At 43.2% G+C, this 19366-nt stretch overlaps 1 protein-coding gene across 1 annotated transcript in view; it reads right to left on the reverse strand.

The window, feature by feature from the left end:
- LOC136440462 (integrator complex subunit 1-like) overlaps positions 1–19257 on the reverse strand; it is a 52642-nt gene extending 33385 nt beyond the window's left edge. Inside the window, exons 1-21 of the mRNA XM_066436511.1 lie at positions 19078–19257; positions 18440–18535; positions 17623–17772; positions 17002–17198; positions 16352–16489; positions 15428–15590; positions 14944–15052; positions 13841–14027; positions 12003–12148; positions 10740–10881; positions 8840–9022; positions 8549–8657; positions 7756–7879; positions 7127–7204; positions 6241–6398; positions 5633–5729; positions 5191–5282; positions 2782–2842; positions 2305–2377; positions 1114–1238; positions 739–868 (exon numbers count right to left, since the gene is read on the reverse strand). Coding sequence (XP_066292608.1) covers positions 739–868; positions 1114–1238; positions 2305–2377; positions 2782–2842; positions 5191–5282; positions 5633–5729; positions 6241–6398; positions 7127–7204; positions 7756–7879; positions 8549–8657; positions 8840–9022; positions 10740–10881; positions 12003–12148; positions 13841–14027; positions 14944–15052; positions 15428–15590; positions 16352–16489; positions 17002–17198; positions 17623–17772; positions 18440–18535; positions 19078–19123 — 2604 coding nt within the window. The 5' untranslated portion in view covers positions 19124–19257. The remainder of the gene's footprint in view (positions 1–738; positions 869–1113; positions 1239–2304; positions 2378–2781; positions 2843–5190; positions 5283–5632; positions 5730–6240; positions 6399–7126; positions 7205–7755; positions 7880–8548; positions 8658–8839; positions 9023–10739; positions 10882–12002; positions 12149–13840; positions 14028–14943; positions 15053–15427; positions 15591–16351; positions 16490–17001; positions 17199–17622; positions 17773–18439; positions 18536–19077) is intronic.
- Between the last annotated feature and the right edge of the window lie 109 nt (positions 19258–19366).

The following is a 19366-nucleotide window of genomic DNA, read 5'->3' on the forward strand; positions in this document are numbered from 1 at the left end:
TCTTAAAAACTCTTCTCCACCAGGAAGTCACAAGGGTACACTTGATAAACATGCAAAGAAAACAGAGGGTTGTACAGCTCAAACTCGCAGAAACGCCACCCGGAAGTAAACAGACCCTATCTCTGACCTAGTTCCCGGCCAAACCCATCCGCATGACCCAACAACTCACATATGTTCTTACGCTACCTAACTAAACCTTCTAACCAAAAAAGTCTCCAGATTGGGCAAAAAATTTCAAGGAAAAGAAAGGTTTCAAAGATTTTAAGTAGGGACTACAAAGGAGTTCAAAGATGCGCAACTCAACTTAGGGGTAAGCCCTGTAGGTACATTGTCAGTGATTGTTACCTCCCGAATACTTAAAATGAATGGATTTTCAAGATTAAGGAAACTACATGCCTCTCTTCCCCTTATCCTCTCCCTCTTTTTCCCCTTTCTCTATCCTTTCTTCTCTCTCTCCCTCCCTTCTTTCCTGTCACTGTCTGTATGATGACCAGTAGAAAGTCAGGAGCCAGCCACCTACACAGCAGATCCCTCTACCTCCCTCCACCCTTCTCCCCTTCCCTCCTTTCCTCAATCTGTATCTGTATCTATATAGCCGGTATAATTCGGCGTAACACACCAGCTTCGCATGCATGTGGCGCAGCAGCAGCTGGTTATATTACGCCGAACGACCTGTCACGTCTAACCTTCGCATATCTGACTACATGGCTGTGCAGGCCTCCCTCCCTCCCTTCCTACCTGTCTCTGTATGATGTCCAGCAGAAAGTCAGGTGCTCGGCACCTGCACAGCAGGTGTCCCAACTTCAGAGACTTGTTCAGACTGCGGAGCTGCTGCAGGATGGAAGGAGGCGGTCTGCGGGCAACTCCACTGGAGAAAATACAACACAGAAAATAGATTAATGTTAACTTTGTATTAGTACCCAAATCTTATTTAAATGTTTTCCATTTCCCATGAGGGGCCCAAAGAATTACACAGACATCAGTAAACTTTGTTAAATCTAAGGATGGGTTGTGGGATGAGGAGACTGTTGACCTTGGTGATGGATACGTTAGTGCATGGAGGCTGCCTTTTTGTTTGTTTACCTGAGGTATCCATGATGATTGTTAACATACCTGGGGTCCATGGAGATGAGTTGGGCGATGAGGAGGCTGTTGGCCTCGGTGATTGACACCTTGGTGGAGGCGGCGGCCAGGTGACTCTCAAACTCCAGGATCTCCTGCTTCTCCAGCTCACAGATCTACACACACAACAGGTTCGTTAAAAGTTATAATCATGATGGCATCTTTCCTACATCTTTCATTGTATAGCAGGGCTCGAAATACTGGGTGCATGTGCACCTGTGTGCACCCAAAATTGGAGCTCTGCACCTAATTTTTGACAGTAGGTGCACCAGTGCACCTGGATATTTTTGTAGGCTATAGGGTAAAGGCACTATTGTACACTTCTAGTAAACAGAATATGTTGTATCAGAAAAAGCAATGTAACCTTTTGATGGACTTTGTTTGAAGTTAGCTATAGAATTACAGATGGAAGTTCTTGAAGAGAGGCAGTAGCGTTAGACTTTGGAATTATGTTTTACTGACATTCAGCTTTATAATATAGTTTATTTCATGTGGTGCATCCAAAATTCTTTCTGTGCACCTAATTTTTGGGGTCGGGTGCACCAGTGCACCTCTTTCTAAAAATTAATTTCGAGCCCTGTATAGGCAGTCCTCATCTCCGTTTCTATATCCTGTTGTGCAAGCGCTACATCAGGGGACAGAAAATTATCCTTGTGAAAATTAATGATCAGTTAATTTTGGCAAGGCAATAACTTAAAGATGTATGATCTTGTACTAAATGATCATGCTTTCTCTGGTGTTATTGTCTCTTCATTCCTAATATTGGAATCTTTTATATTTCTCTTCATTCTGTCATATTTACCCAGGGTAGGCCTGCTAAGTGATTAACACAAATCTACAGTGGGGCCCTGCGGAATTGATATCAATGATGATAATCTAAATCAGAACAAAGGAGACACACTACCATACTAGCTTTTCAAAATGTTATCATTAGGAATGGTATTAAGGAAGTTTTAACTTATTACATTCTTGTAGACTTATTATGTAACGTATGCGTGTGTGTGTGTGTGTGTGTGTGTGTGTGTGTGTGCATGTGTGTGTGTGTGTGTATCCAGGGACACCCAAAAAACAGGTCAAGAGACAAGAGTGTAATTCTTCTGGTAAAACAAGCAAAACAAAGAAAATAGATTAAAAAAATGAAATGAAATTCTCAGCGTGTTCCAAAGTGTAAAGAGTCCGTACCTGCAGCTCCTTGTTTATCAGTTCTGCCTTCTTCTCTTCAGTGGCCAGAGTTCCCGGTGGCCAGTCATAGTCACTACAGAAATGGTACATCATCGATCAGGAAAATCCTAACAATATAAGGCCACCCCATTTTAATTTCTTGGTTAACGGAATTTTAAAAAAAATGCTAGATTGGAAAATCAACATGAAAACAGAATCTCAGAGGAAAATTTGTACTTTGGCGCTCACAATTTCAGGGAGTGAACAGGGTCAGGTGCAAGTTTTCACCCCAGCCTTCTGTTTTCTTTTTTTTTGCTATAAAGGTTTTTAAAAAAATCTGTTAACCAAGAAATTAAATTGGTGTGGCCTATATATAAAAGGCTCAAACTAAGCATACGAAATGCCAAATGCATGCTTTATTTTAAACTTTATATTACTGTTGGCACTTTATAAGCCAAATGATGGAAGTTGACATGTACAAGAAGTAGTGAAACTCACTTTGTCATGACCATCTCCATGAAACACTTCAGCTGAGGGTAGTGCTCCCAGGCAGCATGACCTGGGAGAACAAAATTTAAAATATCGTTAAAACTAAGTATTCTTTAAAGGACTAATGCAGTGAGTACACTGTATTCAATTTCTGTCTTTTATCACAGTGTATGTCTCTCAGTCTCATCTCACCTCATCTCATTACTCTAAGACTTGATTTGATTTGATTTGATTTACTCTAAGACTTCTATGTACATGTATCTTTTACCACCATATGTAGCAGTGTTTCTTCTATCTTCCTTCATTCAACCTAACCAGCATAAACCCCTGGACAGAGCCACCTGGAAGAGCGGTGTGAAAACTAGCCAACTGCTGCCCACCCCTGTGTCAGGGACCCCAGCAGCAGTATAATAAAAAACACTGGATACTACACTCTACTACAACTACAGTAGTTGTAGTAGAGTGTAGTATCCAGTGTTTTTTATCATACTGTTACGGTAGTAACTATTCTGATTTTGGCTGTCGTGAGTCTTTTTATACAAAAACAGTTCACTTCAATCTGTTCATCCTCTGTCATGTTTCTCCCTGTACCTGTCAAGCATGAAAGAACACAAAAATCATCTTTATATTTATGATAGTTTTTAATATGTACATGTATTTAGAATATTGTTATAGCTCGTTATGCTGTCCATTCCATTCCATTGCAATGTCTTGTCTTTGTCAGCAGGGCTAGCCCTTTGTAGCAACCACAGGCTAGTTGGGCAGCCCTGGCTGAGTGTCCTGAACAGCCAAACCAATAAATATTAAATAAATATTAAATAGAAGTTAGAACACAGCCCATCATCCTGTAGACCAACAGCGCCCTCGATCAGATTCTTTAGAGTTAATGAAGGACACACAGTCAAACCTGTCTATAGTGGTCACTGAAGGGACTGAGTAAATTTTGCCACTATGGCCAGGTGACCACTATATAGAGGATATGGTCGACTCGAGCAATGAGTGACACTAGACATAAGTTTATACTAAGGTACTGAGTATTTTTTCACATACACACTGCACAGGTGCTTATAACATCTACAGTTCAATTTTTGTTTCCTTATTTTTGTTATACAGTATATCATAATTTTAATCGAAGAAACATTGCAATGACCATGCCCTACACAAACACATAAACTGCAAATGGTCTTCAATTTAGTTGACATGGATGTCCAGTTTACCAGTTCCCACGGCAAAATTAGTCAGCTGCCCCGCACTCTTCGCTATTATCTACCGAACTCGAAAAAGAAGGACTTGTGCTCCAGGTTCTGAAGACTTCCGAAGAGACCGCCATTTTTCTTGGAAGTTTGATGCCTCTGTCGCCGACAACGAACGAAATTTAGCCATGTAAAACAACTTATTTTGCAACTGAACGCCACCCATTTAGTTAACAACATTTTTAAACAAAGGATTGTTCCTTTGTTTCCACTTATTGTTCGTTTTCGGCCGGTTTTCAAACAAAACATCGTGGCGAGTTCCCTTTGTTTTCAGCTTGGGTTTGGCTTCTACCATTATCCCTAGTATGTGGTAATCATTGGAAAAGTGGATCCGTTCATGCTTATTTCTTTCATAAATTTAGTACAACTTGTACCTTACATCATAATATATCTGTATCGATGCATTTTTAAGGTTTTAATAATGAAATTACTCTCAGGGATGCGGTATTACAAAATAGATTTACCGTATTTAACCTACATATCAGTGGTATTGTCTGAACTCTTGTGACCTTTGCTGCGACGCCATCTTGGAAAAATGCGTAAATCTCGAAAATTCTTTATTTACCCGCAGAAAACGGAAATTCCGCCCGGAAAATTACATTTTTCAAGAACTTAACACGTCAGATACATGAATGAGTCTTCTGTTAAAAAGCTGCGGCCGTAATTTCGCCCAGTCCGACAGCTCAGAAATGACGATGTGCCGCGGAACCGAGACGAGTGTTTACAGCCACGTAAAAAATCAGAAGACACCATTTTTGGAAATACTTCGCGTCAAACTACGAAATTCTTTAATGTTTTCTTTATTCATACACATCAAGGTTCTAGTTGAGCCCACGTTTTGGTGGCGCAGCGCGGAAATAAAAAGATTGTGAACCAGGCGTGAGCTGGCACGGCTCGGAGTTACGACCGCTGATGTAAACAAAGGTATGCCGGCCACGGTGTGACCGCGGCCTGACCACGCGCAGTGACCGCTATTGGCAGTGTTGCCGTTGCGGCCGGACCGAAAATTGGCTGACCGCGACCACATTGGACAGGTGACCGCTATAGACTAATTCTTAATGCTTATGTCAATGGGAAAAATCCAAGGGACTGACAAAAAGTGACCACTATGGCCAGGTGACCGCTATGTCCAAGTGACCGCTAACACAGGTTTGACTGTATCTACCTATATTTGCAGGGTTGAAGGCTGATACAGTGAGGAGTAACATCCAGCCCTTCCAGTACAGGTTGGAGATGGCCAAGGTGGGAGGCTCATATCTGTAACACAACACAACACTTTTAAGTAACGTCTAACAAACCATAGTACATACATGTCTCACACTTAGGCAACACCAATTCAATTTCTTGGTTAACGGATCTTTTTTTTTTCAAAAAATAACACATTTTAGAAACAAAAATCATGAAAACAGAAGGCTGGCCCAGCATTCTGTTTTCATGAATTTTGTTTCTAAAATTTTTTTTTTGAAAATAAAAATCCGTTAACCAAGAAATTAAATTGGTGTGGCCTTAGCATTAGAATGCTGGAGTACAGGTTGAAGATGGGTGGGAGGTACAGACACTTCATTATTGTTACAGACTACAGAAGAGAATCTAAAAGCAGTACTAACCCCTGAGGCAGCTGAATGTTCTCCGGGTGGTGATAAGCACACAGGTTTAGCACTGCATCCACCAGCTGTATTCTCTCCACTGGCAGCACATCAAAATCTGCAAGTAAAGTCAGAACTGTTATGCAACTGTCACAGACCTAAAGCCCCTATATCTCACTGGACATGCGGCATGTTGGCGGCATTGCTGCCATCTCAACTGGATTTATGTTACCCTTGACTTTACAATGGAAATAAAAAATTATGCAAAACATAAATAACTTTATTGCACAACAATTGTACAATGTACATAGTATGGCATTCACTGGTACATAGATAACATTCTATTAGTAATACGCTAATCTAATCTTATAAAATGTCGTGTAGTAGTATGGGATGACAATGGGATTTTACAATCATTGGAGGAGTTTCTAACATCTAGACATTCTAAAACATTCATGAATGACTAAAAAGACAACAAAACAAAGCATAAAAAGATTCGGTTGGTATTGATGATGTATTCAGTCTTTGACTTAGTCCGGGCTGACTCAGGGTTGACTTAGTCCGGGCAACCCGACATGATGATGATGATGGTATTGATAAAATTTGCCTTCTTTAACAGAGCCTCTCACCTGGTGAGTGGAGCGAGGCCGCCCGCCGCACCACCTGATCAGCGAGATCAAGAGCCTCAACGGCACTCAGCGGGAGGTCCCGGGACAGACCGATCACCAGCAGCCGCATCAACGTGTCCTCCTGTACGGGAACCTCCGATACCAGCCGCAGGAGATACCTGGGGACAAGGGCAGTTTGTTTATTCGTTTATTTGTTTGTTCATTTTGACAGCGCTCAGCAGGAGGTCCCGGGACAGACCGATCACCAGCAGCCGCATCAATGTGTCCTCCTGTACGGGAACCTCCGACACAAGACGCTGAAGGTACCTGGGGACAAGGGCGGTTTATTTATTCGTTTATTTGTTTGTTCATTTTGACAGTGCTCAGCAGGAGGTCCTGAGACAGACCAATCACCAGCAGCCGCATCAATGTGTCCTCCTGTACAGGAACCTCCGACACAAGACGCTGAAGGTACAGACATTGTAGAAGGCGGCCATAAACAAGGGCGGGTTGTTTGCTTATTTGTTTGAAGTGAAAGACTGAAAGAAAGTCACAGCCTCAAAAACATCAGGTTCGGTAAAATGTAAGCTAGACCAAAAAATGGTGATATCTAGGCCTCAGAATGTAGATGTGTATGCATTTGTTGATACTAATTTCATCAGGTTGGTAGAAAATAGGATATGGGAGATTCTTTATACACAACCAGGTATTGATCTCACCTGCTAACCACTTAGCCATATTTGGGACAGTGTTCTGCTACTTGTAGCGGTGAGAAGCATTACTCCAGTCAGAAGCTCTGAAGAAGGTGTCTGATAGACATCGAAACGTTAGCAGGTGAGATCAATACCTGGTTGTGTATAAAGAATCTCCCATATCCTATGTGTTGATACTGTTTTGCCGTACTCACGCTCTCTCCCCCTCCGGCGGCCAGTTGTCCTTGCTGTAGTACGACTCAGCAGACTCCATAAACAGAACCTTCTGGATGCTGAAAATGGTCAGATAAAGATACCTTAAGAGGGATCTCTGCACATGAAATATATGTCATCAAGGCAATGACATTTAGAATCAAGGTAAAAAGTAGAATAGAACATATTATAGACATACTATCCAAAGCTTTCATTTTCAAAAAATATCAGTAGTCTCAAGGGAAGATGTCTTTCATATCATCTGTTTGTGAATAGGATTTACAGTTAGTAACATGTATATGTATGGATGAATTGACAGATGAATGAATGATGGTTCATCATAGAATGTTTTGCATGATCGTATCTTGATGAATAGATCGATGAATGAGCGAAAGAATGACTGCATGGATGAATGAATCAATGGCTCATTTCAGCTTGTTGCACAGTCAGTAGAGCCGAGGATTTATAGTTGAATGAATTAATGAATTGAGTGAATGAATGAATGACTGTTTTATCACAAACTGTTTACCATTGTACGTAATCCATGGAGTTGAGTTTGAATAGGATCTATGGATGGAAGATGATGTGTGAGTGAATGCGGGAAAGAATGAAAGAATTACAGATTACTTACCATTGCACGTAGTCCGTAGAGTTGAGTTTGAACATGCCGGGTGCGATGGTGTGCAGCCACCACACGGAGTCACGCTGTATGACGGAGGACTGAAGCTGGAACCGTCGCAGGGTTTCCAAATCTACTGCAGACAAACACAGAACAGGAAGAATTGAAAAATTGAAGAAGAAAAAATTAACAACAATGCTTGTCATACCTATCTAAAATTTTGGCTTCGGTATGCCTTATATCATACATGTACATGTAAACTATTTGCTTTCTCCAATTTGCTCACACATAGAGCCAACAGCTTGAACAACATAACATCCCCTCAAATGGCCTGTAAGTTCTCAGCTAAACGATACATATTGAGGTTCAGCAAAATAGACAAACTAGGAGGATTCAAACCCCTTGTGATCCAAAGGAGGGTTTTGAAAGCTTCAGACCACAACAATTCCCACAGTGCTGTTAAGCTCCTGTCACATATAACCGACCATGGCCTCCCAACTTTCTCCAGACCATGTCGTGAACAAGGTCATCTGTGGTTGGCAGATGGTCACCAAGGTGGCTTGCCTACTAAGTCTTTGAAATTTGTTTGCACCAGCTGACTATACATTTTAAAGATTCAAAGCAGAAAAGTCAAATTTTGTTTGGATGCAATCAGAGGAGCAAACTGGAACCAGAATAGGATGAATTCCAGGCTACTCCCAACCCAGCACTGACCTTGGTTGGGGAGTGTACAGGAGTTAAGTTGTGAGAAGGTCATGTATGCGTGACAGGAGCTTTACCACAACATTTCCCACAGTGCTGTTACCTTTCTTCTCTCCCCTTGCCAGGGCAGAAGCGGCCTCCTTGACGGCAGCTGTCACGCTCAGCAGACAGCCCAGACAGATCAGGTCTGTCAGCTGTAACAGCAGGCGCTCCTACCAACAGGAAAAACAGAAAATATTCATACACTTTTTAAGAAAAACAGAAAAAGATAAATATGCAATTTCAGGCTTACGTGCAGATGTGCATGTTTTTCAAAACAGCATGCTTTCTTTTATATCTTGGTATCTTTACTTTCATCATCCATGCAGTAGAGAAATCTGACACCACATCTGACCTTGAGATGACCTTCCATCTCCATGAACTGCGATTCGGAGCGCTCCTGCATGAGGCTGCGGCAGAATGCTGCAAAGTTCAGGTCGCCCCGCAGCGCCCGGATGATTTCCCGCAGCAGGGCTCGCACCGCACGCAGGTAGTCTTCTCTGTTGGTCAACAACTCTTGGAACACCACAGCTAGGAACTGGAAATAAAAGACATCAAAATATGAGACTATGAACATCCAGACATCTTTGATCTACAAGTTAGTACAACTAGTACTTGTAGTACTGTAGTTCTCTGTGTTGGTCAACAACCCTTGGAACACCACAGCTAGGAACTGGAAATAAAAGACATCAAAATATGAGACTATGAACATCCAGACATCTCTGATCTACAAGTTAGTACAATTAGTAGTTCTCTGTGTTGGTCAACAGCTCTTGGAACACCACAGCTAGGAACTGGAAATAAAAGACATCAAAATATTTTAGACTACAAACTTACTGGCACGTTTGACCCACTACTAAGCAGGTATCTCACAAGACTGCGCCAAATTGCGCAAGGCATTCTTTAAGTGGGCGCAAGCCAGGGGGCAGTACTGTGAGATACCCACTCAATCAGTTCTCGAAACAACATGGCTGGGCACTAGAAATAAAAGCTATCAATATACAAAATCAATATACAAAGCACAAATTCCCAGACACCCAAGGGACTACTACATGTGGTTACGTTCTCTGTGCTGGTTAACAACTCTTGGAACACCATTGCTGGGAACTAGAAATAAAACAAATCTAGATATGAGACGACAAACTCCCAGACACCTCTGACCCACCACCAGGATCCTGACTTATTTTGGAAATACGGTAGGGCTGATGTTAATAAGGATTCAACCATGGTCATATATATATCATATACATAACACAAACAAGAAATGCTTTTTAAAAAAGCTGGCCACGTAACAATTCGACAATGAGGATGAAATGGTGTGACGTCATGTAATGACTTGTATAGACTTCATTACGCCCAGCCCTCCCCATCGATTATCACATGTGTAAATCTTGCAGGAAAACCGTCACAACTTTTGCTGCCCTATCCTTTTCTGCAAAATAGCTAATGGCCACACTATGTATTTTATCAGTCGATGTAGAAATCAAGCCTTCTCGGATGCCGTTTGGATTACAAAAAGGAATCGGATTATCACCAGTCTGTGCATACACATTTACCAACTATAGTCAGCCTTTAGCAATGGCGAAATGCGATCGTCTGGCCTTGCAGCACCCTCTGGCGAGGCTCAGACTGTCTGCAACTTGGACGATCAGGAAGGAAGGAATTCATCAAACCGGGCACAAAGCCAGCAACTGCCTTGCGGTTGCGTGGCAAAAAGATAAGCTCTTTCATGACAGTGGGTATCCACAAAACACAAAAACTCCTGACAGTTTACAGATCTTTACATAACATGTTGCCAGAACACATGAATGAAGTCTTTGTGACCTACCGCGAGAGCGCCATCAGAGCTACCAGACAAGCGACCTCTCACAAGTTGATGGTACCTAGGACAACGAGGGATTGTGTCCGCAGATCCCTGGCCCTGTCTGGAGCAGTTCTGTGGAACAGCCTGCCTGTAGATGCCCAGCGTGCTCCAACGCTATGGACTTTTAAGACCAGGATATGGAGCTCGAGGGACTGGCCTGACGATTATGACTTGTATGATTGTGATAATGTATTAACTAATTATCTATTTTTGCTGTAAATTGTTTGCTATTTTATCTATTTATTTATTTCCCATGACACCCCCCCTCCACTTGGACCCCTGGGAAGAACGGACATGCATATATATATATATATGTACTGGCCGACAGGGCCTTCCAAGGAAAATAAAGGTTTATTACTACTACTTCTACAGTGAAGACTACAACACCCACCTTTGCAGCTTCCTCAGGACTATGCTGGAACAACACGGCCAGCAGGGACATGTTGTTGGGGTTCCTGGAGTTGGACAGCTCGTTGTAGATGGTGTGCTTCAGCACCAGGGACAGGTTCTCTGAGTGGGCATTCAGTAACTCCCTGGAAGGGAAGGACACATATTTTTAGCTTGAATTAAAACAGGAAATGATATGAATGTACATGCTATATGTACGGTCTTAGATGTCTGTGTCTTTTTAGATGGTGTCTTTCAGTACCAAGGACAGATTTTCTGAGTGGGCATTCAGTAACTCCCTGGGAAGAAAGAGAAGGGAAGAACAGATTTGTTTTGCTTGAAACAGTAAGCAATATGCATGTACACATTATATGTATGATCTGTATTGTTGAAGATCGTATGTAACAGCACCAGGGAAAGAGTGGGTGGGCATTCAATAACTCTTTGAGAAGGAAGTATACGTTTTTTTCTTTAAACAGGAAACAATATGAATTAAGATGCTATGTGAATGATCTTAGATGTCTCTTGCATTATAGATGGCATGTTCAAACACCAGGGACAGGTCCTCTGGGTGGGCATACAGTAACTTCCAGGGAAGGAAGGACAGATTTTGTTTTCTTTTAGAAATAGGAATCAACACCAATGGCATGCAACATGTACATGCTTTATATGTACAATCACAGAGATCTGTATTGTTTGTAGATGGTGCGTTTCAGAACCAGGGACAGGTTCTCTGAGTGGGCATTCAGTAACTCTCTGGAAGGGAAGGACAGAGATGTATTTGTTTGAAACAGGTATCAACATCAGTGACATACATGTATAATACAATGACACAGATATCAATTAGATGGACCAGGTGTACATCAGTATCAAGGACAGGTTTTCTGAATGGGCATCCAGTTACTCTCTGGGAAGGAAGGACACATGTTTGGATTTGCAGACAAATCTTTTTGCACAGGCATTTTCAAACGTCACAACCTGAGGAGGTTCGCTTTTCAATTGCATTTGCAGCTTTGTGAATGAGCTGATAAGTGAGTGGATTTCATTTCTTTTGTAAGTAGGGGTTGGCTAAAGATATGGTATAGATCTATCTGCAAATTTCAAAAATTCTCGATGCTAAAAAAATCTTGGTTTTAAGTTGAATCTCTTTCGTATACAGTCCTCATTAGAAATACTGGAATTGCCACTATACGAAACGTATGCCACATTCTATACTTTTTTTACTGTACATTTAGACATTTGATGAATACAAAGGAGGAAGTCTCACCTCATGCATGAGTTATAGTGGTTGATGAGGGGTTTGGTCTTGAGGCGGACGCGGATGAGCGCTGAGACGACCTCCACATCCTGGGGGTCCTGAGTCACGCAGTTCAGACACACCGACATCAGCAGCTCCTGGGCTGGTCTGGTCAGCTGGGGACAGATGGAGTATTGATTATTAGTTATTGATCAATTGTTTATTGGTTGATTTATTATTGATCAGTTCTAACCCACATCCTGTGGGTCCTGAGTCACGCAGTTCAGACACACCAACATCTGCAGCTCCTGGGCCAGTCTGGTCAGCTGGGGACAGATGGAGTATTGATTATTGACTGGTTATTGATTGATTGATTGGTTATTGATCAGTTCTAACCCACGTCCTGTGGGTCCTGAGTCACACAGTTCAGACACACCAACATCTGCAGCTCCTGGGCCAGTCTGGTCAGCTGGGGACGGAGTATTGATTATTGATTGGTTATTGATTGGTTATTGATCAGTTCTAACCCACATCCTGAGTCACGCAGTTCACGGTGCACGCACCAGTTCTTCCGCGACAGTGGTCCATGGTAGTCCGCGACAAAAAAGGGACGAAAGGGTTTCGAGGGTCTGGGTTTGAGTTCACATTTCTCAAAATGTGCTTCGAACTGACATTAGATACTAACATGGCCGAAAAGCGTATGAATTGGTGTGTTTTGGGTGGAAATTGCGTTTCGATCCGAGCCTTACTTCCGGATATCCATACACGTTGAAGGTAAACTGCCCAGTCGACCCCGATTGACCTTTGTTGCGTTCTTTCGGCCGTGTTGCATTACCTCGCGCGTCGGGTTATTGTGAAAATCACAGTGGTAGGATTTTCTTTATAATGGGCTTGATTATACCTTGGAGTTTTCTCTTTCTGACACAGTCATTTTCGTGTCAAAAAATTTTGTGATGTATTTAGTTCCACAGGAAAATGCCAAATTTTGCGCCTCATTTTTGACGGAAAAATACTTTTTCCCTCTTATATTTACTAACATTACAAAGGTTGAAGAAACCGAAACTCGGGTTTTCTTGTAGCTAGAGGGATAGCCTTCATTCCCATTCACAGTTGTTTTGGCTCAGAAGTATTTCCTGGAAGAGACGGTCGCTAGACTTAGGGGTGTGCAAACTCGAATTGAGACCCAAAATAAACTAGGGGGTGCCCCCTTCAGACACACGGACATCAGCAGCTCCTGGGCCGGTCTGGTCAGCTGGGGACAGATGGAGTATTGATTATTAGTTATTGATCGATTACTTGTTGTTGATTAGTTCTAACCCACAACCTGGGGGTCCTGTGTGACACAGTTCAGACACACGGACATCAGTAGCTCCTGGGCCGGTCTGGTCAGCTGGGGGGACAGATTGATTGATTTATTATTGATTGATTGGTTATTGATTGATTCGTCATTGATTAAGTCCTGCAGGTCCTGCGTTACGTAGCTCAGACACACGGACATCAGCAGCTCCTGGGCTGGTCGTGTCAGCTGGGGGACGGATGAAATATGATTATAAATGACTGATGATTGACCCTACCCATCTAAAAAATAACATAACAATCCATGCATCCACAGCTTCTTCAGTTATACTGAGGACAAACAAACACACAGTCACATACAATTAGCAAGTTCCACTGCAATACTTAAGGAAGCCACCAGGAGGCACATTCTCAAACTTGACCTTCTTCTCCCTGACACCTACCCACCTACCAAAAATTATCAACATCCCCCCAACAGTTTCTTGAGTTATACTGCTTACATCCACAGCCAATCCACCATAGCAAAACCAAAAACATAACCTTCTGGCAAAGGTAACAAAAGGAACCCCCACCTTTGGGTTCTGCAGCCACATCTCGAGGCGCTGCACGGCCATGAGCCTGACCTCCGCGTACCCGCAGGTCACCGTCATCAGGCGGATCAGGTTACGCGACAGGTTGTCCATGGCCTGCCGCCGCGTCAGCTGGTCCTTCAGCGTGTCCAGGATGTAGCCCTCGATGCTCTCCTGCATGAATGTGTACCTGGGGAAAACATAATTGTTGTAGAACTGTAGTAGGAGACCTAGAAACTGTAGAACAGCAGGGTGAGACTAGAAAGCATGTAGAAGAGACCAGAGTTTGGTTGTTGGATAGCTAGAGTGATAGCACTAATACTAATACTTGACAGTGACTGTACGGAGTTGTACGAGGCCGAGACTATCGTCAATTATTATCTCCTTGAAAACGGTAGTATTGTTTTCAGTGTGATGTTTGCTTGTCGTGGTGTGTGTCCGTGTTTATTCAAATGTTGTAGAGTGTTAGATAGCTAGAGTGATAGCACTAATACTAATACTTGACAGTGACTGTACAGAGTTGTACACGTACGAGGCCATTGTCACACAATTATCATCTCAGCGAAAACGGTAGTATTGTTTTCAGTGTGATGTTTGTTTGTTGTGGCGTGTGTCCGTGGTAATTTCAATGTTGTAGAGTGACAGGGTGGGAGCTGAAAGCGTGTCCGGGATGTAACCCTCAATGCTCTCTTGCTTGAACGTGTACTGGGGAAATTTTATTCAGATATTGTTGTTTACCTTTTAATGCCTAGTGGCACTAAGGTCAGCAAGTTTCCCTGCTGTTTTAGTCGCAGGTAGGCTTTTAGCTAGTATTTATGGATAGGGCATCCAAAAACTGTGTGTGGGGGGAGCCAATCAGAACCAGAGTTCCCCAATGTGCTCTATGGATTAAGAATTACCTGGAAGCCTTGCATGTCAATCAATTTTGTACATGCTGTCCCACTGTCACTCACTGTGCTGTATGGGAAAAACATTCAGTGGCATGTGTATGTAATTAACAGCGAAACAGAGCATCTTCTAGGAATCCACTGCAAAAATTAGGGCATCTAATTTTCTTCTTTTTCATGCAAAATAACATGCTTTGTGAAAAGCATCACCATGGTTACCTGGGAGTGATGCTCTGGTCATCCGGGGTCAGTCGCTCGCTCGTGGTCAGGCCTTCGGACAGGTCCGACCCTCTGTCATCATCATCACCGAACTGGGTAGGACTGGGACCTGATGGGGTACATACATGTACATGTATAAGGTAACGGTGTGTCATTGTTTCTGGAGAAGGATGTAGGGAAAGTTGAAAACTTAATAGACAATGGGAAGTTTAATGAAGAGAAACTAGCAAGCTTCCATTTCAGGCCCCTTTTTTTTATCAAACATCAAAACAACTTGTTATTGAATAAAATTCACAGCCACAATTATATCGAAAACAGGGGGGTGGGAAAAGAAGTCAAACTTCAACTTGCACTGCCTAAAATATCATTTTACTCCCTAAAACTAGGTACAGACTTTTGTCTTAGATTTTCAGGTTGATTGTCAAGCTCCGCATTTCCTTCTTTTTTTATCCAAATTCCAAGAAAATTGGCAAGACTGCCTTACAGTGTTCGGGTGTGGAGGAGGGTGGCCTGCCGCTCGGGTCAGAGGTCAGTCCAGACTTGGTAGGCAGTCTGGTGTTGAAGGCCGTCTGGATGTTGGCTACAAACTCCTTACACTCGGGGTTGTCCACCCACACTCGCTCTCCCAAGGAGTCTTCAACAAACACCTGGAGATAGAGAAAGATGTGATCATCAGCATTTGATACTGTAAAATGCATTTAAATTTGGGGTGGTTTATTTTTGCTGTGACCTCCTCACCCCTAACTTAAAACCACCCCAAAAAGGCTTGTCCTGTCTTCTGCCCACCTTCCCCATTGATTCAAGATGTGGTTACCGTATCTGTTATACCTTGCATGTCCCTGTGGTGCAAGCGGTAACGCAACCCCGCTGCTTTGCCATCTGGATCAAACTCCGTGGATCCTGGGGCCTGAGTTTGATCCTAGGGTCGACTCCAGTTCGGACATTGGATTGGAAGGGATTGCATTCGTCATTTTGGATGGTGACGTAAAGCTTTTGAAAATGCGTCATGCTTCACCTCATGCTTCACCTTTTTTATCTGTCGGGCCTTCACATGATATGGTTTCCTGAAGGCTCTGACAAGATCTTGGTTGGTTCAGACCCTTGTCAGTGTACATGTAGGTCAGCAGGTTTCCTTGCAGCTTCAGCGGCAGAGCACATATTCATAGCCCTTCCCCTTCAACATGCACCTCTTCAAACACGGGACCCCCATTTTACATCCCTTCCGAAAGACAGGTGCAGCCCCAACCAAGATGGCCTACCCAGGATTTGAAATGGGGTCTCCCAGTTACCAACTAGTTGGAACCAGGATTTGCTGGATGGTGCCTTATGTACAGTTGTGTTATTTGTGAATAAAGATTGTAAAAAAAAGAACGTTGTCATTCAGTAGTAGCTATAGACTGACTCTGACCTTCACAAAGTTGTCGGGCCAGTTGTCCTCCTCCTGGTAAGCCGACATGAGGATGTTACACGTCAGCACCACCACCAGCGGGTTGCCCTTGGACTTGAAGTTGAAGGAGACATCTCTCTTCAACAGGCTGCAGAAGGACTGGGAGGGAGCAAAGGAGACAAGGTTAAGACATGAGAAATGTAGCGGTTGCCCTTGGACTTGAAGGAGACATCTCTATTCAACAGGCTGCAGAAGGACTGGGAGGGAGCAAAGTCAAAGTTCATTCCACAACAATTGCATCAGGTACAATGTATGGCAAATAACAGGGAATATTAACAACTACAAACTGTACCTAGCCAAGAACTAACTTAGGAAGATGAGTCACTGTGGTTTAGTCTTGGTCAGTAGTAAAAAACTGGCTTTGTTGGACTTGAGCATGATTAAGAGAATTCTAAGTAAAAATGGAGCATTCTAAGGCTTCTTGAGGGTAAAAATTAATGTCAGACAGGTCACAGTTGAAGACTGTGGCCACACGTGACAGTAGTACTAGTAGCATCCCTGGTCAATCAGAAATTAATGCTTGTCAGAGAATCTGCTCCCCTGGGCAAGGGGACGCAAGTTGAAGGGGTCATCCGTTTCCCATTTTAGAAAAAAAAAACTGAACAACCCACCTCCGTAACACCCTCGCTGAGAAAGATGAGCGGTTTAGTCTTGGCTAGGAACATCAGGCTGAGAAACACGGCCTGGTCAGGCTTGGCCTTGTTGGACTTGAGGGTGTTGATGGCGCCGACGATCAGACTGTCCACGCGGTCATCGTTGTTCTCCGCTTCTGCGTCCAGGATGGAGTCAATCAGGTCTGATGCCGGCACTGAATAATGTCAACACAGAAAATAAAAAATTTTCATACCTGTTTCATATATATATAGCTGCTCAAATTGATTCTATTAAGTCAAAAACTCAAAGCCTACCCAGGACAGGAACAACAGAGGACTCCCTCAGGCTGTTAGTGGTATTAGCGTTTTGTTTTTGTCTGTTTGTTTGTTTGTCTGCCTGTCTCATAAGTGGAACGGAAACTGTTCAGTCATACCCAGGATGGGAGCGACCTAGCTGTGCTGTAAGTGTTTAGCCTGGAGTCCAGCCTTTATATTAGCTTTAGTCTGCTATAGCTACCCAAGCTCCACTCCTCGCGGACTAAAGCTAATAAGGCTGGACTCCAGCTGGCTAGTAAGTGTTACTAGTGTTTAGTTTTGTTTATTTGCTTGACAGGCGAGAAGGACAAAGGTAAGACCTACCCAGGATGGGAGCAACAGAAGACTCTCTGGCCGGCACCAGTTGTTTCTTGGGCCCCTCCGCGGGCCTGCCCAGGGGAGTCAGCACGCCCAGCTTCGGCTTCTTGGCAGCAAACGCTGAGGAGGAGGACGGTAGGAGGGAGGAGCCAGTCGCTGTTGGGGGGGGGGGGGGGAACACAAAACATTCTCTTCATTATCATTCCTTATCTCAGCTTTATCTATCTATCTATCTACCACGGCCAGTTCTGCTGGTTATTAAAGCCAACGGTTATTATAAAAGACTAGACCTGGGGCAGGGAAAATAAGTACAAGAAAACATAGATTACCATATCATTAACTACTATACATGTATCTAGTATAATCTACTTAACAATAACAATAACAAAAAGGTCTGAGATGTCATTTTACTGAGAGAAGTCAGGGTCAACATTAAACACAGTTTACCAGATATTTCAATAGTTTTAGGTGTCATTTCAGTGTTCAATATTACACTGTAGTTCACTACAATAAGCTAGTTCGGAGTTGCTACTACGCTTGTGCAGTGTCAAAGGTGAAGGCCCCCGAGACGTGAACAAACCCCGTCTGGGAGTTGTTATGCAAATCTAGACAATGTGGAGACGAGCACTGCTTACAAGCCGGGGGCCTTCACCTTTGAAACTGCACATGCGTAGTAGCAACTCCGAACTACATGTAGCTTATGGCAACTTGTGACAAAATTCTGGACACTCTAATACTCACAAAAAGAACATACAGACAGCTGAAAATCTATGTACTGGGATGCAGTTCTAAAGAAAGCCACTAGGATGAAGGTAACAAGTACCTGAAAGTTTGCGCTGTTGGGATGGCAGTTTCGGATCCGTGGCCATCGGGGTCGGCTTACTGCCCAGTGCGATCAACTCTCCAGTGGGAGGGGGGCCTGGGAGAACAACAATCACACAACTTGGGTTACTTCAGGATCCAAATGTGAATACAATCAACATGCAACCATGTCTTCATACATGTACCACTGTATTGCGATTGAAACAACGAAAGGGAGTAACATAAACTGCCGGCCCCGGGGTTCGATCCCCCGAGTTCCGGATCATAAACTCACGCACTCCAACCACTAGGCTAAAAGGTCGCGACCCCACAGGCTGAGCAGTTGGTGTGGTGCTATCACTGCCACATTATAGACCATGTTACAAGACTGAACAATAAATTATTACCAGGGAGAATTTTGTCCATCCATCTGTAGTGAAATAGCTCCTACCCCTTCATACCCACAGTTAGGTACCTCCAGCATTTCCAATGGCATTCTTCTCGTAACCAATGAGGCTTCAATCAGATCAAAAATCACCTGTAAACTATTTAACCTCCTTGACCAGACAGTGGTATATGGGCAAATAACTTTTCATCCAAGACCGCCCCCCTCCCCCAACAAAACTCACACCATAACATTCGTAAGTATACGTAACGAACCTTTCGGCTTGGTCTTTCTCGGACCGCCAAGCTTTCCTCTATCCATCTTTCTTCGAAAAACACCTCAAACTAGCAGAGGCAACAACTTTCAGGACAAGAAATCCTTCAAAGAAAAAATCGGAGAAATCTTTTCTACAGAAGTGCCGCCATGATGCTTTCTCTCTTGGTGGACGATACCACAATCAGGGTTTTCTTTTTACAAGTACAGGTGTAACCGTTTCTGAAGTAAATTTTACCCTATCAAAATAAACAGAATATATAATATGTTTTTCAATAAGCTGCCTTTCTT

Source organism: Branchiostoma lanceolatum, chromosome 8 (genome assembly GCF_035083965.1).
Source record: "Branchiostoma lanceolatum isolate klBraLanc5 chromosome 8, klBraLanc5.hap2, whole genome shotgun sequence".
Lineage (NCBI taxonomy): Eukaryota > Metazoa > Chordata > Leptocardii > Amphioxiformes > Branchiostomatidae > Branchiostoma > Branchiostoma lanceolatum.